Source organism: Trachypithecus francoisi, unplaced genomic scaffold (genome assembly GCF_009764315.1).
Source record: "Trachypithecus francoisi isolate TF-2019V2 unplaced genomic scaffold, Tfra_2.0 Lachesis_group6, whole genome shotgun sequence".
In the NCBI taxonomy this organism is placed as follows: Eukaryota; Metazoa; Chordata; class Mammalia; order Primates; family Cercopithecidae; genus Trachypithecus; species Trachypithecus francoisi.
Genome location: NW_022681471.1, coordinates 39,591,098 through 39,615,096, shown reverse-complemented (window position 1 = coordinate 39,615,096; position 23,999 = coordinate 39,591,098). Strand labels below are relative to the sequence as shown.

The window sequence follows — 23,999 nt, the reverse complement described above, 5'->3', positions numbered from 1 at the left end:
TACAATGGCAGTCGAGCAGCTGGAGTTGCAACTGAAACTGCATGGTCCACAGACCCCAAAGCATTTACAATATGATCCTTTAGAGAAAAGTTGGCAAACCCCTGGAGAGGTCTTCGGATGTTGATGCAGAGTCCTAGTGTTTGGTGGAGGTGCTTTAGGGGCCACTATAGTGGGTGGGTTACATCAGACAGTTCCTCTTTTATGTGCTTTACGTATTAGGGTTCTATTTAAAATTTCACTTGAAAAACAATTGCCAGAGCTTTGTGTGTGTTATATTCATGTTCACTTTTGTTGTCTGTTATCTGTCTTCCCTAGAGAATGGGCCTCCCACCTTATTTTGCTCCATCATCTTTTCTTACTTGATGCTTCAGTACGGTTACATAGCTTAAGGTTACTGAATAGCCCATAATATTTCACCCCTCACTGCCTCTGGAGGTGATATTCTCTCTCTTAGGAATGCCCTGCCCCACCAGGATTTAAGAAGTTAAGGAAAAGAAAAAAAAAAAAAAAAAAAAAGCAGGGCTAGATACACGATCTCAGAAGATCTATAAGAGGCTTTAACTCCCAATAGGTTATGAATCAGAATCCCCTCTCACCTTCAACACTGACCAATATCCAAGAGGGCTCAGCCAAATGGGGTCCTAGAATTCTGTACTGACACATTCTTATAGGTAAAAACAAAACTTTTGCTTTAGTTTGTGTGTATGTACATGCAAGAGACATACCACATAATGTATGGTTTTGTCATAAGACCCTAGATGATTTATTTTTCTGTTTTCAGTGTTCAAAGAACTGAAGGTTCACTTAAAAAGTTTCCAAAGCCAAGATAGTGGTTTGAGTGTTTGTGCATAAAATGAGTTGTGAGGACCACAGATTATGTGACTCTCTTTTCTAATCTAGAAACTACCCATGAGCCTAAAGATTCTAAGTAAATCTATCATTTAAGCCAAATCCCTCCTGAACATTCAGTGAATGGAGGGAATCCTTTAATGTATTAAAGTTTTCTTACAAAATGCCAACTTTCAAGAAGTTGTCAAATCCTTTCCTTGCCTTCTCCAACTTCTGTGTTTTCTTAATGTAGACCCCTACACCACTTTTACTCCCTGGCTTGATCTTTAGATCCACTTTCTCTCTAACCCTAACCTGACTCCCACCTCCTACTGTACTCCAAGGTCCATCTATGGCAGTTTCCTTTTTTGGCTTTATATGAACGGTTCTCAACTGGGGCAATCACCCCCCCCCACCCCCTACCATGCCCAACTCTCCAGGGGACATTTTAGCAATGTGTGAGACATCTTTGGTTGTCACAACTGAGGTGGGGTGCTACTGGCATTTAGTGACTAGAAGCCAGGAATGCTGCTAAACAGCACAGGACAGCATCCTACCACTACCACTAAAGAGTTGTCCAGCTCCAAATGTCAGTAATGCTGAGGTTCAGAAACCTTGCTCAACACTGCAGCACTACTAGAGATCTCCTTTGTGCCACACTAATATTTTAATGTTATCATGTTATCCTCAGTCACAGACCTCTAGGTGACTGTAAGATTTCTAACTCTGAAACTTGGCACGCCCCAGACGACTTTCATCTTTCCTCAAAATGTCATCCTTTTGATATTTCAGTCATCATCATCACTTACCTAATTTTTCCAGTCTCAGAATCTTGGAATTATCATTCTTCCCTCTTTCCTTTGTCTACCATATCCAATCTATCACTATGTCTTAATTCTAACATCTCTCATATTATTTCATTTCTTTATATGTTCATAGCCAACACAGTTTAAGCTATATTAACACCTAACAGATCTTACTTTCAGTTGCTCTCCTAATCTATACACACTTGCATGCGCATACACACAGACACACACACATACACCCATGAGTCCATCCTATATACAGCTGCTGTAACAGACTTCCTGAAATAGTCATTTAATAAAAAAAGCAACCGGCTGGATGCAGTGGCTCACGCCTGTAATCCCAGCACTTTGGGAGGTTGAGGCAGGTGGATCACTTGAGGTCAGGCATTCGGGAAAAGCCTGCCCAACATGGTGAAACCCTGTCTCTACTAAAAATACAAAAATTAGCTGAGTGTGGTGATGAATACCTATAATCCCAGCTACTTGGGTGGCGGAGGCAAGAGAATCGCTTGAACCCAGGAGGCGGAGGTTAAAGTGAGCCGAGATTGCACCACTGCACTCCAGCCTGGGCGACAGAGACTCTGTCAAAAAAAGAAAGAAAGAAAGACAAGAAAGAGAGAGAGAGAAGAAAAGAGAGAGAGAGAAGAAAGAAAGAAAAAGAAAGAAAGAGCAACCTACTAACCTACTGCACACCCATTCATTAGTGTTTATTAGGTACCTATTATATCCAAGGCACTTTTAAACCTACCTCCTCTCTTCTTTAGACCAGAGCTGTTCTCTTTCATCCATACCTCAAACTACTTGATGCTTTTATGTTTACCACTCAGTCTACTGTCACACTCCCCTGTGTTCAGCCTAGATTGGCTCTTTAAAATGCCCTTATCAATCTAGGCTCCTCCTGCCTTAAAATTCTACCAGGTCTACTATGCAAATACTCAAATTTCATATTGGTCTGATCACTTCTTATCCTCTTTACTAAATCACTAAACTCTCCAAGAGTTCTTCCTTGATAATCTTACCTGATCCTGATTGCTGCTTTTCTCTATAGCTTCTCATCATGTGTACTGTATTAGCAGTCATTTTTTAAAGATTTCATTCATGTGTGATTTATTCATTCATTCAACAGATATTTACTGAATGCTTATTATACATCAGGCCCTATTCTACAAATGAGAGCAGAAGGGACATAGCGGGAAACAAGACAAAATTTCTGCCTCAATTGGAAGGCAATATCCACAGGCGACTTAAGGGTAGAGCCCTTCTATTTTCCTTGGTATCTCTCTTAAGTTCTAGTTCTAGTTTACTGGTCACTATATTCTTGGTGAACAGTTAATATTAAATAACTATTACATTCAAGAACAAAAATGAGCATAGTATAGCTTATCTGCAACACTGCAAATATACAAACAACAAACACACACCTCATAAATGTATTCGCTTTGACCCAGTCAAGATAAGAGTTTCATATCATTCCTATTCAGAGATAAGTTTTAAAAGGAAAATCATAAAAGTGGGAGGAAGAACAGTGGGAAGGCAATCTATTGAAGCATAAGGCAAATACTCTTGAGCTCAATCATCATATGATTTTCCATTACACTTCTGTAATATTTTGAACCAGTTCCCAAATATTGGCAGATCTCTTAACCCTCTTCTGACTCAGGAAAATCTGATCCCTGCAAATGAATACCACGTGATGGCATCTCTTCCCTCCTTCCAACAACTGTGGGTGTCTTTCAAACTTATTTTTAAAGGATGGCTATATACAAAATTGCTTCTAGAGCCCCATTTGTCTTAGCCACTTGCATGGAAGTGACTTAATCATTTAGCTTCCCATTTATTCACTAGTGGACAAAGAACAGGGGTAAAATGCTTTAGATTTAGAGATCTGGGATTTTTCCTAAATGTATCACTGACTGTATCACCTAATCTGTCTGTACTTTAATGTCTTAATCTGTCAAATGAGGATAACACTTGCAAGGTTCTTGGGGATATACTAATATATCTGTAAATATTTTTAATGTTTAAAAAATACAAACAAGAAAATACAGATCAGTAGGCAGAAAGGACAGACTATTAATACTAGCTGGATGACCACCAACATATACAAACACTCCATTGGCTAAAGGACATTAAGGCTAAAAATATAAAACTAAGTCCAGTGCCTTCATTGTCTAATTTTCCTCTTCCCTTGTATTGTCCACAACTCCAAACACTATTATACAAATGTCACAACTGAAGTGTATTTTTACTGCTATTCTCCTTCATACCACGGGTTATATGTTGCTCCATGAGCCTGATTTTAGTTTGATCTGATTTAGTCTTGCCCAGGAGCCACTGGATCCAAGTAAGGGTTCATGCTGAAGCAATTTGGTAACACTACCCTGGTATTAGCAAGCTGCCTCCGTCCATTGCCAGTAGGCTGTGGTCCACTGGTAGATATTAAAAGAATTGAAGAGTAAAAAAAACCACCTCTAAAAACTTGCTACCTCAGGAATAGGGCTAAAGGCGACTAAAGAGAAATCCACAAAGCTTCCAATTTAGGAATTTCAAAAGCCAGAATCATAGGAAAGACTGAAAGAATTGAGCTCAGAGAGATCACTCCATCTCTATTTGGGGGTAAACATAATTTCTTTCTTGTAACACACTGGGTGGAAAAACACCTACTTAAAAGTAAATGCAGCCAGGCACGGTGGCTCACTCCTGTAATCCCAGCACTTTGGGAGGCTGAGGTGGGTGGATCACTTGAAGTCAGGAGTTCGAGATCAGCCTGGCCAACATGGTGAAACTCCGTCTCTACTAAATACAAAAAATTAGCTGGATGTGGTGGCACAGACCTATAGTCCCAGCTACTTGGGAAGCTGAGGCAGGAGAATCGCTTGAACCCAGGAGGCAGAGGTTGCAGTGAACCAAGATCATGCCACTGCTGTCCAGCCTGGGCAACAAAGTGAGACTCCATCTCAAAATAAATAAATAAATAAATAAATAAATAATAATAATAGATAGATGGAGGGAGGGAGGGAGGGAGGGAGGAAGGAGGAAGGAAGGAAGAAGGGAGGAAGGGAGGAGGGAGGAAGGGGGAAGGGAGAAGGGAGGAAGGGAGGAAGGAAGGAGGAAGGAAGGAAGAAGGAAGGAAGGAAGGAAATACACTGAGATAAATAGGAGAATGCCATCCTTAGATGAAATGCTCTTCAAATAAATCAATAATGCAAGAGCAGAACACCTTGGAATATTCCTGGGTGGATATGTATTTTATCTGTATCCTATCAATACTCTAAATGCACACATAATTCACATCCTTGGATCTTCCATCCAAATCCATAATCCATCAAAACACTGGATAAGATTTACCTTCACCAATGAAATCCTACTGTTGTTGGAAAATTATTTTGGAGTATTAGACATATGAATATCTATGCCTATGACACCTTCCTCTAATATCAGGGAAGGAGGAAATTGGTTATGATGCTTTGTGGATAGGTGTGGCAGCAGAAAATTATGTATCTTTAAAACCAAAAAGACAAATCAAATAGTAGTAAGAGATCTAGAAAGAAGGGAAAATTTAGCCCTTAAGAACAATGGTGGAAATGGAGTAAAACGGTATGAATTTAGCTTTAGAGAACTGAGTAGAATTGCAATGGGACTCTAGAAAATGCACTGCTACTCTAATACGAGCTATCAATGTGACATCTAAATCATCACTAGCCACTACAGTTCAGAAAAGGTTAACATTTGGGCCCCTTCTTGTTGAATCTCCATGGCTTTCATTCTAGCCTAAAGCCAAAGAACAAGGCTCACTGGCTCTCTCTGCCAGCCCTCTCACATTCCACACTCTCCCTTCCTGTGCACTCAGTTCAGTAAGCAGCCCACCCGCAGCATCTTCCCTCTTTGATCTTGCCAAGGCCTTTTTCCCACCATCCCTGAAACAATTACCCAAGCCGCTTCCACTCCAGATCATCATAAGACAGCAGCCAGCCAGAAGCCTGGGCTGCCTTGAGCCTTGTGAGAGGATATGCCAGGCATCCATCGAAAATCTCCAGTGAGGTCAAATTGGTAGGGGGTGGGGAGGCTGTCTTTGAATAGGAGAATACCGTGGTTGCTGTAGGACACAGAGCTCTTTTGACTTGGAGTTTAATGAGCCTCCACTTCAATAGGACCTACGTGTCCCGAAAGATAAGGGCAAAGACGGAAAGGCACCATTTACCTCGTTCGGCTGCAGCTGCAATAGGGGCACAGGGTGCACCCTGGTTCAAGACCTGGATCAGAGTGACTCACCAAGAAAACAGGTCTGATTTATAATTACAGTGCTATCCCCTCCCCAGCAAGATACCTCCTTCCTGGATGTCAGCAGAGCCAGGTCCATGAAAGAATGCACTGAACTTGGGAGCAAACGGAAGCTGTGACTGCAGGAGAAAGTTCTTTGTAAGCCTGAGGCAACATTTCTATGTAGAGTTTAGAGCACAGTGATTGTAGAGAACTTCAGGCAAGAGAGTTAATGAGATTAGCAAGAAGGAATGAATTTCAGGAAAAGAATCTAAATGAGGTCTTTGTAAAGAGAAAGACATAAATAAATGCAAGGGTCCTCTGACCATTAAAGTAGTCATAACCTTTCCCTGACCACCTTAATGCAATGAGAAGTAGTTACCTGAGTGACCTTGTACTTAGAAAGCTGAGAAAAATAGTATCCTAACAAAAGGTCTAATTTGAGAAAGTTTCCCTAATTTTGATTTGCTAAGTAGGCCAGAGAGGTTTTCCTTGGAAGAACTTCTAAGGCTCAAGAAAAAAGGAAAGTTCATGATGCCATTTGTAAGCCATCACTAAATTATCTGTTTATATGGGACACAGGCAGGTTATCTAACATATCCATCTGCCTTCAAACACAGCCTTACTTGAGCCATTTCCAACAGACAGAAGGATAACTCTTCTATTCATGAATAACTTTCTTGGTTTACAAATGTTCAATGATTTTTGTGAAGCAATCACAATGAAGGCTCCTTCCTAGATCTGTTCCAGAACTACCTGTTTACCCCAAATACCTCCCTGATGATGTTCCAAACTTTGAAATTTCAGCCCTGAAAGAGCAAAGCCTAATGAAGACTGAGTCACAGCAGAAAAGCAAAACTTTAATTAGCAATTTCCTATATCTGAGGATAAGCAAAAGGGATGTTTTCCTTTGAACAACATAGAGGAGACACGACAAACAGCACCCAGGAGCAAATCCAGCTCTGAGAGACTACTAAAACAAAAAGGAAAATAAGACCAGTTGATTTTCTCTGAGATGTGGTCTTCCAAGCCTTTATATGTGCTAAAAGTGAGCCGGCTTGAAAGTCTGGAAGACATCACATGGCCTCTGAGATTCCGCTGGGTAGAGGTGGTAAGCCTGCTCTCCCAGTCAAAGGTTTCACCTCCTTTAGCCGGAGCAACTCAGAATTTCCTAACAATTAGACTCCATGTGAAAGCACAAATTGGATGAGGACTACAAACTTAACAATAATTGATGATCTCATTTGAAATAAATGCCATCATTCAATCCCAGCTCAATACTTAGAACTTCGTTATATTGTAAAGCTACATACATATTTTGGGGAGGGCCCCTGGAAAACTACTAAAAATCTCTAGGACTAATGCCCAGAAAAGCCTCAGAAGTCTGAAGCCAGAAATATATTTCAGGCAACCTTTTCAGCAAGGGCTGCCCAGTGGGAACTAGAAATGAACATTTTCTCCCAAAACATATATTATTTTCATTATTTTCAAACAACCAGTTACCACTGTGCCCTCAGACGTTGCAAAGAAAAATGGTTGCAGACACTCTGTCCCCATTTATCTCCAACTGGCTGAGCACCCTTCCTGGAGGGGCAGCAGGACTCTCTGTACACCCCAATCTCAAAGCAGTCTGGACAAGTTTCTCATAGTCTTTTGAAAAAAGAAAGGCCCAACGAGTGAAGCAATTTTTAAAAAACTTAAAAGATGCAGAGGTTACTAAATCTGAACAAGCACCCACATTTTCTTTTTGGGAGGTGAACCAAAGGATGATTCAGACAGGGAGAAAGGCAGCAGGGTTTAGGGAATGAAGAGTCATGAGATACCAGTTTTATTTCTGGCTCTACCCAACACTGGCCATGTGACCACCAGCAAGCTACTTCTTCTCAGCAGGTCTCTCAGCTTGCCCTTCTCTAAAAGAATTCAGTCTTACTCCATCCTGTAATTTTCTCTGGAATGTCATCACAAAAATGTGAGGGAAGAGAATATATGGGGTGTAGCAAAAGGATGCGATAAGCTCCTTAAACCTAGACATCAGGTAAATACAAGTCTTCTCATTTTCGGTTAAGCAACTTAGCATAGTTCTGACATAGACAACTGATGAAGCAAGACATTAACCTGATTTTATACTACCTGAAGTTGGTATTTTACCAAGTCAGGCTAAGGGATATCATGAATTAGATGGCACTATCCACTGGTAAAGTGTGAATTTATAGCCCAACTCCAACAAGCATTTTAATATCCAAAAAAGAAAGCAGAGGAAATTGATAAGTTGGAAATCTCCAGGAACTAGACCTATTCATATTGAGGAAAGGAAGCAAGCAATGAATGAAGGCAGTATAGATACCTCATATACAATAGTCAGAATGCTTTTTAAATGCTATTAATTTCTTTTGTTTCAAATCTATTTCTCAACTTTTTATGATGAAGGCTACTTTTTCCCTTAAAACAATTCAAATTTCAGAGCAGAAGTCTGTGAGATATGAAATTTTCTTTACCAAGTTACACTTTAGCATCAATTTTTGCTGGAACACACCCATCCCCTGAAGGGCAAAACATCTAAGAGTTAGTAGTCCAGTGCAATAACAACTGACATCCAAGATAAATTAATGACAAGCCAGCAGCAAATTTCCCTCTGTTTCACATGAGTACAGTTTGGTGTTGCAATCAAATAGCATCTATGTCAAGTCTAATCAGATACATATTAATCATATGCTTAATAGTTTGGGGGCCCTTGCATTTGTCAAGGGAAGGCTTCATCTCTGCACACAAATAAATGACAAGTCCATTCCTCCACGTAACTATTTTCTAGAGCTAGCCACTGAGAACCACAGCACAGCTCTTGGACAGTGCATTTTTTCTGACATAAACTGTAAACTGTCCCTGGGTCCCATCCTGTCTCAGACCTCCCAAGACTGCTTCTATTCAAAAACCAATCTGCCAAGTAAGTCCAAGTAAGTAAAGATATGGCCAGCAAGAATCATTTCTGACCTGAGAGGGGACTGACTTCCCACTAAGCCCGGGTAGACAGGGGCTGTTCAGATTTCAAAATCCTTAGAGTACTTTAAGCTACCTCGAATTATTTTCTAGTTTTATAAAGTTTTAAAATACCTGTAAGTGCAGAAATTAAAATATACATCTATACATATACATATCTATACATCTATATCTATATATACATTTATATATCTGTCATAGGCTTACGATAGGGCTAAGTATATAGTAAAAGCTTGGAATATGGGGGCAGTGAGCTTATCATACGAATGAACAAATGGAAATTGTTTCTTGACCCTGGTGATTTCCTATTTTGGAGCAAAAGAAAAGAATTTACCAAGAAGAGAAAAGAAAGCAAAGTCCACTCACATCAGCACAGTGGAAACTAGGAGCAGCAGATGGCACCTCCCTATTGGGGATTATGCAGCTGCCAATTCACCACAATGTGGAACCCAGTGTCCCTGATTTCCCAGCCCTCCTACCCCCAGGCTCATATGCTACCTGAGGAAACCATACCTCTTCTTCCAGCTTTACCACCTTGGCCTGGGCGTTACTCAGGGCCTGATCTCGGATTTCGATGTGTCGTCTTTGGTCCTCATTGGTAGAACGGGCAGTGGCCAGCTCCGCTTCCAGCTTCTCCTTCTCACGCTGGCTTTCTTTATCTGTCAGGACATTAAACATCAACACTGCCAGCCTGGAGCTGGCTCAAAGCCTTACCTGAGCAAAACTGACACATCATACCCTTTACTAGATAGCCTACTGTCCTAGTGCACAGCTGAAGAACCAGTATACCCAAGATCTGGACTCTATCACTGGCTCTACCACTAACTTGCTATAGAAATTCAGAAAAGTCACTTAACACCTTAATGGTTGTTGAGCAGAAGCAATGAGAAAATAGATGCAATGTGTCCCAAAAAGTATTAGGCATTACAAAAAGAATACACACACACACACACACACACACACCCCTCAGAAGAAAAGGTAGACTCGTCCCTCAATTTTATTTCTTCCAAATTGTCTTATATTGGCAAAAGAGCAATTGAGCTCAAAACATTTTCCCCATTGTTTCCTCATGACAGTACATTAAACACAACTAAAAATGGCATTTCATAAACTGGGTAACAGTTCAAGCCCACCCTTCATGCACTAACATTACTTTGTAACTGAGATCAAGTCTACTTGACAACATGTCCTCTCCACGGAAAACCTAACCCAACACCACCCCCTAACCCAACTCACTTTATCTCAGCATCTGCTTCTCTTGGGAATCCAATGTCTTTTTCTTTAATTTTTTTTTTTATTATACTTTAAGTTCCAGGGTACATGTGCACAACGTGCAGGTTTGTTACATATGTATACATGGGTCATGTTTGTGTGTTGCACCCACTAACTTGTCATTTACATTAGGTATATCACCTAATGCTAACCTTCCCTCCTCCCCCCACCCCACGACAGGCCCCAGTGTGTGATGTTCCCCTTCTTGTGTCCAAGGGTTCTCATTGTTCAATTCCCACCTATGAGTGAGAACATGCGGTGTTTGGATGAAGTTTCCAGCTTCATCCATGTCCCTACAAAGGACATGAACTCATCCTTTTTTATGGCTGCATAATATTCCATGGTGTATATGTGCCACATTTTCTTAATCCAGTCTATCATTGATGGACATTTGGGTTGGTTCCAAGTCTTTGCTATTGTGAATAGTGCTGCAATAAACACGTGTGTGCATGTGTCTTTACAGCAGCATGATTTATAATCCTTTGGGTATATACACAGTCAAAGATAATACAGTAAAACTGAAAGCCATGTTATGCTTTTATCCTACTCCTTCTCTGGTAGGATAGGCTAGGTGTGGAGGGAACACTGTAAAGAACAGGGCAAAGTTAGATGGAAAACATGAGGATCAGAGGAGGAAAGGCAGCCATTTCACCTGAAAAAATATCGTCTATTTGCGAATCTCCTTTTCTCCCTTTAAGCCTATTAGCCTTTGAAAGTTCAGTTTTTTTTAAATAAAGTAATCCAATATGGCTGGGCAGGGTGGCTCATGCCTGTAATCCCAGCACTTTGGGAGGCTGCAGTGGGCGGATCATGAGGTCAAGAGATAAAGACCACCCTGGCCAACACGGTGAAACCCTGTCTCTACTAAAAATACAAAAATTAGCTGGGCATGGTGGTGCACGACTGTAACCCCAGCTACTAGGGAGGCTGAGGCAGGAGGCTGAGGCTGAACCCGGGGGCTGAACCCGGGAGGCGGAGGTTGCTATGAGCCGAGATCGCGCCACTGCACTTCAGCCTGGTGACAGAGCAAGACTCCGTCTCAAAAAAAAAAAAAAAAAGTAATCCAATATGCTTGTGTGCTTACACACACACACACGCACACATATATATGTATACATACATATATATAAAACGTGTGTATACATACATATATAAAAAACGTGTGTGTGCGTGTATATATATACTTGCATATACACAAAAACGTGTGTGTGTACATATACTTGCATGTGTGTGTATATGTGTATACAAATATACTCTATGGCCTTAGAATGGAAGAGCTTAGTGGGCACATAATGGTCTTTCTGACTTGGATCTTAAAGAGAGCTCAGTTGAGCAGCATCTATATGAAGGTTTAATAAATATCTGTGGATGGATATAAGAAAAATAGAGGAAGAAAGCACCAGTATGAGACAGTAGCCAAAACTATAATTTTTAGGAGAATGAAGGAACATGATCACAAGCTAGCATTTGTATAAGTTAATACAGATTTATAAGCAGTCTCTAAACAGATCTTACACTTTGTTCAATATACTATTCTTATCTCAATCTGCCCTCTTCTAGTGGCGGCTGTACCTTGCTCCAGTACCCACAGCTAATGAGAATATCAGAATATTACACCTGAAGTGATATCACTGAATTCCAACAAAGTAATGCTCACTCTTCCCAAATGATCACTTAAAGATTTCATTGCTTGGTCCTAGTTGTAGATGTCTGTTAGTGAAATGGACTCCTTGTGATTCCAGCAGGGGGAGGGAAAAATGAACCATCATGAAATATGCCAGAGCATTCTGTTCTTAACAAGGCCTGCCCTCAAGAGAAACTATTTAACCAGAACCTAATCTATGAGTTTTTGGGATTTTGTTTGCTTGTTTGTTTGTTTCCAGAGCCTAACTGACCCAGGGGAAAGAAAACATCCAACTCCAGTATGCTCTGGCCTTCTACACGAGAGAAAGAAATATCCAGCTGAAGCCCTTTCTAGTGATCCTGCACCACCTAAAGGGGTGGAAAAAAAACTGAGATGCACTTGTGAAGTTCAGTCCAGAGGTACAGGCTCAGTAAAAGACTGAGACCTAATCATAGGTCTAGAGCACTTCCCTTTCCCCCAGATTTTACCATCACATCCCAAAAGGCCTATTACCGCAGTGCCTTTTACCCCATACATCAGGTCTGCCATTCACACACGCAAAAAAAAAAAAAAAAAAAAAAAAAACCTACAAGCCATACTAAAAGGTGAAATATACAGTTTGAAAAGACAGGGCAAGCATCTGAACCAGACCCCGAGATAAGGCAGGGGATACTGGAATAACAGACTGTGAATGTAAAACAAATATGATTTATATGCTAAGGGCTCTAATGAAAAAAGTAGACAGCATGCAAAATCAGATCAATAATATAAGCAGAAAGATAGACATGTTAAGAAAGAATCAACAATGCTAGATGGTAAAACAGAGGTAATTTTACCATCTTGTTTAACCTCACAGTATTTGTAAGGATCAAATGAGATAGAATATTTATTTAAGTGAAAGAAATGTTAGAAAGCATAACCAAACACCAAAAGAACTTACTACATAAAGCAGATGATGATCATTATCACCATGATTAATAATGAGAATCTGTAGATTCAAAACCTTTCATTGTGATACAACAGATTGTGTATATTAATTTTTAGTATGAGAAGGCTGAGAGTCACCTGACCTATAAAATTAGCAATTCCATGTTTATGAATCAAATCATTATAACTACAGGGGACCATGACACAAGTAGTTATGTCCCATGTCTTTCCTCTCCTCTTAACTAAGACAGACCTCACACCAGAAACTCAAACGAGTAGTTTTGATTTTTTGGAGGTTAAGTGCTCTTCATCTTGAGACTCAAACCTTAAGTTATAGGAGAAACTTCAATAGGGCAGCCTCACCTTCCTTCCCACTCTGACTTTGCATTTGGAAAGAAAGGAACATTTGTTGAATACGTATTGCACACCAGGTATTGTACTAGCTTAATCCTCAGAACAACCATACAAGGAAGGTACTATTCTCTTCTCCCATTTGCATATGAGGAAACAGAGACCCAGACAGCTTGACCAACTTGCACAAGGTCCCACAGTTGGTAAATAAGTAGTGGAGCCCCTATTTACACCCAGATTGGTTCTACTATACTAGGCTGCCTTCTTCTAGGGTTGAGTTGGTTTGGTTTCTCTAGGATTCCTGCAGTACATTCCCCAGAGAGGCTTTTCAAGAGGGCTTTCCTTTCTCCTGCCACAGTTCCAATCATGCAGGGCCCTGTCAATGTCCCAAGCCAAAAGAAATTAGGAGGGACAAGAGTCATGCCCTCTTCCCTGGCTAGTTGGTGAACTTCACTTTTCCCTCCTAGAGCCATTTGACAGTCTTTTGCTCTGCTGGTAATACCATCTGATTTACTAAGTTAGTACATTGTATAAACCTGTAGAAGAGCTCCTAGGACACCTGAAATACCATCTCCATACAGAGAGGAGTATGATCCAGCTGATCCAGAACAAAGAATCTATACGCTTTGTTTGTTTTGATCTGAAAGTCTGCCACCCTCTTTCTGCCAGTGAACTAGCTCTGAGAGCAACTGTGATACCACAAAAGCAATTTCACAAAAATTTATACTAGGCACTGATGACACCAGAAAAACTACATTCCTTACTGTAAGATATGCTGACAAAGGAACAGGAGGTACACAGAAAAGAAAAAGAAAAAACCTGTTCTGAAGCCAGAGCACAACAGAACAACCCAGGAAGGGAGGGCAGTATTGTAAGTGAAGATCAAACGAACTTGTAAAAGCTGGCTAGAAGCTGCATGGAATGAGTTGAAAGGGTCATTTGGAGACCCAGCAAAGATGGAAGAGACTAACAAATCCCTACTGAGCACAACTACAGCCAGAGCTACACTGAGGGAGGCTGGGGGTAGAGGAAACCAGCTACAGGCATCTGCAGAAACAGAGCAGTTCATCTGTTTCTCCCCGACTAATTCTCCCTGTGGACTCAATCCACTACGAAGTTTTTATTGCTGGTTTTATTAAGGCAATTGGAAATAATTAGACATTGTCTAGCTGGGTGGGGTCCATTAGAGACCGATAAAGAAGAGGATTAATTCATTGTCATGGTCCTAGGAGTATTTCCAGACAAAGGAAACACTATTATGAGGAAGACACAGCTCTGCCCTCCCCCACATCCTCCAACTGTGCAGCCAGAGTCACTAGTTCAGGCCATAGGATTAGCTCCCCTTGCAATGTGCCACTAGGTAACAATAAATACTAGATGCCTAACAAAGGGAGCCCCAGATACAGGTGAAGTATTCCAAACACTATCATCAATCCTGCACATTAATCCTATCTCTACCAGAGCCAGCACACGGGATCTTCTAAGAAAATCCCTTCAACATGAAGGGACCTCATGTTCAGCAAGGCTCTTTATTTAGGTAGCAATGACACTAGCAGGGATTTCAACAGGCTTCTCTAGTTTAATGCTGAAGGAGCAATGTGATGTGACAAGATGTTGTGGCAAGCAGCCTTCTTGGCTTAGGAGGAAAAGAACAGAATCTTCCAACTTCATGCCTGAATAGGAAAAACAATCCTTAGGTGATATTGACTCTGCCCTGGCTGTTCTAAAAGGCTAAAGAGAACAGTGTAATCTTTTCACGCACCTTGCTCCCATCCACACATTAATACCTGTTTCTGCAGCTTGCAGACTACTTTTTGCAAAGAGCTGCGAGATGGTTTTTCTGGTGTCCTCTGACCCTTCATATTCCTTCTCCGCAAGCTGCTTGTTGGCAGTCTCTAGACGCTCTGTGGAATTTGGAGACAATCAACAGGGTCTCAAATATAAACTATCATGCACATAGTATTGGCCCTCTAAATACTGACCTTTGGTAAAACAAGCCTGTTTCTTCTTGTTAAACAGGAATGGGTGACTAACATGAGTTTGCAAATGTGAATCCCAAAATAATACTAGACCATGGCCGGGGAGGAGGAGGTAAGTATTTAATGCTTTCACTCCTCACTGCCAAAACCTAAGTTAACTGCAGAATTCTAAATTTCAATGAAATTATCCTTCCCCAAATATATAAAGATATCTTTCATTAACCAGAGAAAAAGAGCATCACAGTTATTATAAAGTCTTTAAACTCATGTAATGTCAAAGCTAGAAAGGGACAACTAGCAGCACGTAATTGGGCTGCCTGACTTTAAAGATAAAATAACCAAAATTCAAAGATAGATAGTAACATCCCTGACCGGGCACGGTGACTCATGCCTGTAATCCCAGCACTTTGGGAGGCCGAGGCGGGTGGATCACCTGAGGTCAGGAGTTTAACACCATCACGGCCAACATGGCAAAACCCCTTCTCTACAAATACAAAAATCAGCCAGGCATGGTGGCACACACTTGTAATCCCAGCCAGCTACTGGGGAGGCTGAGGCAGGAGAATCACTCGAACCTGGGAGGTAGAGGTTGCAGTGAGCCAAGATCGTGCCAGTGCTCTCCAGCCTGGGTGACAGAGCAAGACTCGAACTCAAAAAAAAAAAAAAGAAAAAGAAAAAGAAAAAGAAAAAAAGAAAGTACCATCTCCAAGTCAGTAGTTTGAAGGTGCTGAAGGCACTTTAAAGTAGAAATATTTCCCAAAGTCTTCAATATTATCAGGTGAAAGTCAAAAATAAAAGGAGTCAGTGAGTCCTGGAAATAAGAGAGGACATTATACTTCAAGCTTGCACAGTCAAAGGGTATGCCTCTGCAAAACCTGTTAAAAAGAAGAGGCAGCACCTATTGTGGGGGTGGGCCAGGTGGGTCCAGGAGTCCCAGCAGGGATCCTGCCTGATAAATACATCAGCTCATCGCTCAGAAGACCAGTGAGGTGCATCCACACTTTGATCAATCAAGCTTGGGACTGAGCACTATTGCAGTCACAAAAAATTAGCCTGGCACATGCCCAGCCATTTACCGCCCATACCGGTGGGTTGGACAACCCCAAAGAGCCTAGTTGAATCCTGCTCAGCCCTTCCCTTCACCACCCTGCAGCTGCTTCAGAAGTACAAAGACAAGTCCTTTGGTTCCCTCACCTCTCAGATCCCTGTTGAAATCATGCATCCTCCGAATCTCGCCCTCTAGCTTGTTTCTCATGGCTTTCTCTAGGGCCTCTCTTTTGGAGGATGACTTCACGAGGTTCTCATATGCCTCTGAGACGCGCTGGATTTCTGTCTCCACCTTAACAACAACAGAAAAGAAGATGGTGGTGATGGTAGGAGGTTGATGGGGAAAATGGTCTGAAAACAAACATGCAAATCCTTGGTGACAGCTTCTTCCAGGGCTCACAGACGGCCAGGAGGCAAGCATAACACAGACGAGAAAAGTTTCAAGGAAGGGTCTCCACCTTCAACCATAAGCTTAGTAATTCACTCACGTGTCATGGTCTTTCCTCGGGTTAAAAACATAGACAGTTTCTGCCTTCAGAGGAGATGGTAAGACAGAATAAATTTTACAAATAGTTATAAAGAATTTTAATTTCTGAAGAAAACTCTTAATTTTGAAAATATTAGTAATTTTATATATATATAGTATATAGATACTTTATTCCAAAGCATTCAAAGGGCTTTCACATGTTGGTTCCAGTCTGTACTGATTATCTGCCTAATAAGCAGGATACCTCTTCTCATTTTAGCAGAGAGAAAAGTTAATTGCCTCTGAAGAGCAACTCTCAGCAGCAGAGACCAACCCTAAAAACCTCAAGCTTCATGAAGCAGTTCAGTACAATTTAACAAACATTTACCAAGGACCAAATATTTACATCAACTCTTTAAAGTACTATTGGGGGTGTGTAAATATGAATGAGAACATTTTCACTGCCCTCAAGGAGGTTTCAATCCAATCGAATGAAAGAATACAGGGCAAGATACATCTTTAAGAAAAGTAGAAGTATTGGGAGGCCGAGACGGGCGGATCACGAAGTCAGGAGATCGAGACCATCCTGGCTAACACGGTGAAACCCCGTCTCTACTAAAAAATACAAAAAACTAGCCGGGCGAGGTGGCGGGCGCCTGTAGTCCCAGCTACTCGGGAGGCTGAGGCAGGAGAATGGCGTGAACCCGGGAGGCGGAGCTTGCAGTGAGCCGAGATCCGGCCACTGTACTCCAGCCGGGGCGACAGAGCGAGACTCCGTCTCAAAAAAAAAAAAAAAAAAAAAGAGAAGTAGAAGTAGTGCCATAGAGCACAGACAAGGAAGAAGTTATTCCTGTTTGGGGGAAGTGGGGAGGAGAACAGTATCTGGGAAGAGGTGGCATTTAGAGTCAGATCCTGAAAGCTGGGTCAGATTTCAATGAGCAGAGGTGAGGGGAAGGGTATTCTATTCTGAGTAAGCAAATGCATTCCCAGAATGACCAGTCGTCTAATTTGGCTGGACACTGTGGGGTACACAGAGGGAACCTGGCGAGATATGGCTGCTAAGATAGACTGGAGTCAGATCATAAAATGCTTTTAATGCCAGGCATTGGGCTTTATCCCATAGTCAGTGGGAAACCAGTATAGATTTTTGAACAGAAATTCATAATCAGAGTTGTGTTTTATGACACCCTTGCAAATCTCATAAAATGGGGAAAATAAACTCAAAGAGAAAGGGTCTTGCCCTGAATCAGCCACAATCAGGCAGAAAATGAGAAATTAGACTCCAGAGTCTTTCTGTAACTAGTATAGCTCCATTGCACATAAAATAACCACACAGATATTTGCATATAATTTGTATAAGACAAATAAACCTATGGCCTATTAAGCAATTTTCAGATTAAATTGGACTCTGCAACCATTCTGCATTCCTTCTGTGTTTTCCACTATCCTGTTTAACAAAGCTCAGGGTACTTTCTGGGGAGAAATATCAGGCCCCTAGTGGGACAGTAGAGGAAAGGTAAGGTTGCCAAACCAGTCAGATTCAACACGCCTCCATGTCCAAAATTCTGCCAGAGACAAGACTGCCTGCAAACAAATAAGGCTTACACCACAGAAAAGAGCAGACTCAAAAGTGTTTTTCTCTTCACAGATGGCACCAAGATAGCAGCACAGAAGGTGAAAACTGGTGAATGGCATTTAGAGACAAGATCTGCAAGGCCTGCGCCTGATGAAGCTTTTGCATGAAACTCAAGCGCTGGGGAGAGAAAATAAACATTTCTATCTGAAAGAGCAGGTTTGGTGTTGGTCTGCTCTGGGCGGCACTTATAGTTCAAGGCTGTCCAGTTGTGCACAGAATGCAACACCTGGAAGGCAGTCCCTTTCCTCAAGGTGTGCAGACTGCTATTTCAAGATCTTATACTAATCCTTCCCCTACCCACTGTATAGATACTCTATCCTTCAAAAGGGCAAGTCCCACAGCTCTCAGTAGGGCCTTCCAGGAAAAGCCATCACAGAAAGATATATCCACTGGTTTGGGCTGGGTGATGGTGGGGGCAGAGAGGAGGGTGGCAGCGGGTTTTCCAGACTTACTCTGTCTACTTATTCCCCTCATGAGCCTTGGGCCTTTTCATTTCCTCCAGCACTACCTGAGATCTACCTTAATTTTCCCCACTTTCCTTTTCCTCTCCTGCTCCACCTTCTCCTCTACTCTACCTCGACACTGGGTCAGCCTCTACTTTCCCAACACTCAAGCTGTTCCAGTTACACTTATTTGAGGCATCTTTTCCCATCTTGGGGAACAAACAACAGCAATCCTATTCTGTTCCTCTTCCCTGCCACTGGCTGAACCCACTCCCACACACACACACAAAACCACCATGGATCCTTCGGCAAAAAGGGTCCGTAGAAGAGCTGGGTTCATCCTTCAGTGATTGTATCAAAGATGGGCTGGGATCACTCTGAAGAGAGAGTTTGGAGAGGGGGTGTCAACTGCTAACCTAATCAGCCAGGTTGGGTTTCCAGTGTATGGATATAATTAATTTACTCCACCAAAGTGATGGGGGCAGGGATATAGTTAAAATGAGGGGGTGAAAATACAAAATCAGGGAATAGCCGGGAAGAAACAATTCTCAGAGCACTCCAACAACCCTCATCCAGATTTAGGAAAACTAAGGGACAGGGAAGCCATTTTCCTATATAAAAATCCTCTGTTTGCCAGGCCCAGTGGCTCACGCCCGTAATCCCAGCACTTTGGGAGACCGAGGTGGGCGGATCACCCGAGGTCGGGAGTTCAAGACTAGCCTGGCCAACATGGAGAAACCCCGTCTCCACTAAAAATACAAAATTAGCCAGGCGTGGTGGCACATGCCTGTAATCCCAGCTACTCAGGGGACTGAGGCAGGAGAATTGCTTGAACCCGGGAGGCGGAAGTTGCAGTGAGCCAAGGTCGCGCTATTGTATTCTAGGCTAGGTGACAAGAGCGAGGCTCTATCTCCAAAAAAAAGAAAAAATCCTCTGCTGATAATAAGCCCCCATCTCCTTTAGGCCCCCAGATTTGATGTCTGTTTACAAATACTCAGCTCCATTCAGGCCTCTGAAATTTCTACTCCTGGTGTTTCCTAAGGACAGAGCTTCTGGACAATACAAGGCATCCCCCTGCCCTTCCGCACCTTCACCCTCACCTCTCTGAACAATTCACATTGTAGGGAGACCAAACCACATGAGCTCCACAATGACAAAAGCTGCAAAGAAGCTGCCAAAGGCATAACCTTATTCACCAGCAGCCCCTGGAAGCCAAGAGCTAAGGGTCCTCGCTTGGGGTACTCCAGAGCTAAAGTCCCAGCTGCAGGAGCGGGGCGGGCAGAGAAGAATGTGAACTGGAGATACAATCCTTTTCCTATTTCCTCAGCCTAGGGCTGTCACCTGTCACCCAGCTGTGGTGTTAAGCCCCTCCTGCCCCCAACACACACCAGAGAAAAAGAGCAGATGTTGAATTTGAGCTGCAGAGAGGGACCAAATCAAAGGGTGGGGAGGAGGGATTGTTGAAAGAGAGTTACTATGAGAACTCCCACTAGGAAAAGTATTCTGAGCCTTTTCCAGAACAAGGCAGGACCGCTCTAACTTTAGCTGGTGAGATTTTTCTAGGAACTACATTTACTTTTACATTTAAGATTCAAATTCATATTTGGGAAAATGTGACCAAGACAATGAGCCTTAAGGTGCTGTCAGATCCTTTACCTATACAGGCATCACCAGTATTCTTATCAGGAAGTATCACTGCCTTTTGGAATTCTAAAAGAATCAATCACGTTTTCTTTAGGACTATGGCATCTGGAAAAAACTGTATAATTATTTTTCTCCTTGTGTAAATGTAAGACATTACTTCTCCTAGGTAGACAGGTAGAAGGCTTTTTCCAAAGTTTGACCCATATCTAACCTCCAGATATAAAAGTCCTGAAGATCTCCCACAAGTAATGCTGGGATTCACAAGTGGACACTTTAATGTGGATATTAAACAAGTCCCACAAATAAGACTTAGAGGCCTAATATCCCAAAACGGAAGCCTCACCTTCTGCAGTCTTGCCACCTTCTCATAGCATCCTTCCAACTCCTGCCGCAAGTTCCGATTCTCATCTGAGAGGATCTCAACCATCTGCTGCGCTCTGGAAACAATGGCAAAAGGGTCTGCTGGCACTGGCTGATAAGAAGCAGAGGATGGCTGAGCCCGAGGCATAGCTGAATAGGCCTCTCCTGGCTGCTGCTGTGGCTGCTGCTGCTGCTGTTGGTGGTGATGATGATGATGGTGCTGCTGCTGCTGTTGCTGCTGCTGACTCAGGCCAGGTTGTGAGAGACGATAGTGATCCCCCTGGTGAGCCTGATTAGGAAGGAAATGCTGCTGCGGCCTAGGCAGGTGAGCTGAATGGTCTCCCTGGTTTGGGACCAAGGAGTGTCGGGCAGGAGACAATCTAGTGGATGCTGGAGATTGTAGCAAGGGCAAGGACCCCCAGAGGTCAGAGAAGAAGTAGGGCTGTGAGGCTGAGAGTTCCTGGTTGACAATGGCAATGAGATGTCCTGCGCTTGCCTGTAAAACATGAAGGGCAGGTGCGGGTTAATTTCTCTCCCAAGGCACTGGGGGACAAGGGCTCACAAAAGTGAGATGAGGAGGCTTCTGATGCCCCCAGGACACCTGCAAAATGAAGAGCAGGCAGGGCCTGACTATGGGGAAGTCTAACCCTGCCTGCTCTTTCTCTGCAAAGACTACAGCCCTTTTCCAGCCTGACCTTCTGTGACTCTGCCTGACAAACAGAGGTGTGATCTCATGAAGGTCAGAACCAGACAACCTCCATGGTCACTTTGTGAAAATCGTAGTGATACACACCTGTACACCCACTTGCTCAAGTCTAAACATTTCAAACCATTCTTCTACAAGGTAATTTTCATCTCATTATTTTAAATTAAGCCTTTTCTGACATTATACATGTGGTCCAGCACACATAAAGATCCTAGTTAAGAAACTATGTTCCATTTGCCAGGAAGGAAACAACGAACAAACATAGAAACCACCCCTCATCTTGCTATCTGCACCTCCCTTTAGTAATTCATACGTTCACCAAAAAAAAAAAAAAAAAAAAAAAAAAAGGCAAAACAAAACAAAAAAAACTATTCAAGGATTGGTAGATACTTATATTACAGACACTAAATAATTATTGTTGCTTCCAGTTGTTAATGATTTAATGATTCCCATTAGCAGTAACCATAAAAAGACTTGAAGAGGGTTACAAGCAATGCTAACATACTATTTTTGGTGTAATGAATCACAAAATGTAAGAACTGGAAAGGCCTTATAAGAAAATTATTTAGTTCAACCCCATCACTGGACAGATGGGGAATGAGGTCCAGAAAGGGGAAGTGATCTGCCAAATATTAGAGTGGTAGTGCCAGGGTAGAATCCTTCTTTCCCAATTCCCATTTTCTGGCTTTTTCTACTACCATAATACATTGATTTCTGTGTACTGATATTCAGATTTCCAGCCTATTGGTCATAGAAAGTTCCAGAAAGAGACCTTTGGTACATTGTTTAATGTGGCTCTCCCATTTTTGTACCCAATTACCAGGTACAAAATGCTAACATCTAGGTATAAACAATTCATACCTAATGACTATTAGCCATTAAGGGAAACAATTAGAGTATGTGGATGGATCACTTCCACTATCACCACTACCAGGAATAATATCTGTCAGTGTGCACTGAAGACAAAAAGCTTGTTCATCCCTAGCTCATGCCCAATTAACCTCATATGCTCCCATGTCCTGTGGACGCTTGTTCTACAGTTGATATTTCTCAATCCAGGGAAGACAGATGGCTAAGTGCATGGGATCTGGATCCCAATAGAGGGAGTCTGGAGACCTCTTCTGCTGCTCACGAGCTGTGTAACTTTGCGCAAGTTACTTAATCTGCATGAGCCTGTTTTATTCTTGAGGTCACAAAAAAATTGCAAAAATACTGAGGTCTTCTCATTTTTGGCGCAATAGAAATTACAAAGAGTCACTTCTCTACCTCCCAGTGAGATAAGCTGATCTTGTTAGCTTGTTACTTAAAGGATATCCATTTAATCTTTGCAATAAATTGCATAAAATTCATGGTGGAACTGGGACAAATAACCAAGAGCAATTAACTTTTAACTGGCATTCCAGATGCTAAAGCACATTCCTCACACACACACTCCATTTACCATTACTGTTCATTTATCCATGTTAACAAGGGATCTTCACTATAAGGGCTTTTTATAGCTATAAAATCATTCCAAACACTTTCTCATGGATATCTAATAACCTAGATCTTCCCAAGAGTCCTCAAACCTGTTCAAACCCTGGATTCTGTCGCTCAGCCCCATCTATGCCTCTGGTGTACCCACATTCTTCCAATCACATACATCTGTCATTATAAATAATTGCTGAATATTGAACAGGGCATGCGAACTCTCTGGGCAAAGAGAATTGACATGGTACTCATGAGTATAACTGGAAAGTTGCTGCCATACATAATATTTTTCCCCAGAGCTCAAAGCACTCATTCAATCAAAAGCCTGGGAGTTATTTATACATTTATTTGGTGAAGAGTTCCTATTTTCCAGTCTATGGATCTTCAGTTTCCTCACAGGTAAAAGACTATGTGCTCTTTTCTCTCTTTGAATGAGAGCTATTATAATTTCTACATGCCTACAGAGTTAAAATATAATGTCCTGAGATTTGTTGGGGCTTGTGTGCCTCTTTTCTGCTTTGTGGGCAGAAAAGAGGGGCTTAAGTTTCATGTTCTCCAATGCAGCTCTCAAATTTTAAGGGAAAAAAAAAAATCACTATATCAACCTTCATTTTTGTTCCCAGAATTTGCAAGTCCAAGGCCTGGAAGGTATTCTCTTTTAAAGACTGAACGCCCAGTTCTGAATTGGGCTTTCTCTCCACAGCTCCCCTGGGCCTCATCAAGCAACCCAGGCCTCTCTCTCAAACAAACTCGGCCACTGGCTTCCCTCCTGCCTGGAGACTGAAAGGCCCCTCCATTCCCTGGACAACAGCACGTGGCCTTCCAGGGACCTGGGAAGGAGGAGACCATGAGGTCTCCAGAAGGAGGTCTCTGGGGTCAGATAAGCTGAGGATGAAGATAAACAGAGACAAGGCAGCTGCCCCTCAGTTCCCCAGACTGGAAAAGGAAGCAGATCTCAGTGCACTGTGATGTTGGGAAAACCAAGGCAGCCCGTCACTGGCTGGTTTGCAAACAAGCAACGGCTTGGGCAGTCGCAAAGGGAGAGAAAGCCCTTCAGTGAAGAACTCAATCTGGGCTCCAGCATCCACCCACCAGGGAAAAGCAGGACGGAATGAACACTGGGGTGAAGCTCCCCCTGAGAAAAAGGATTAAGGAATGACAGGGGGTAAGGTAGAGTGTGTGTGTG

General features: G+C 42.2%; 1 protein-coding gene across 1 annotated transcript in view; it reads right to left on the bottom strand.

Moving 5' to 3' along the window:
• Nucleotides 1-23,999, bottom strand: part of AMOT (angiomotin) — a 68,346-nt gene that overhangs the window by 21,935 nt on the left and 22,412 nt on the right. Inside the window, 5 exon segments of the mRNA XM_033201270.1 lie at nucleotides 9,402-9,547; nucleotides 14,874-14,966; nucleotides 16,236-16,380; nucleotides 20,621-21,051; nucleotides 21,054-21,133. Of these exon segments, the coding sequence (XP_033057161.1) occupies nucleotides 9,402-9,547; nucleotides 14,874-14,966; nucleotides 16,236-16,380; nucleotides 20,621-21,051; nucleotides 21,054-21,133 (895 nt within the window).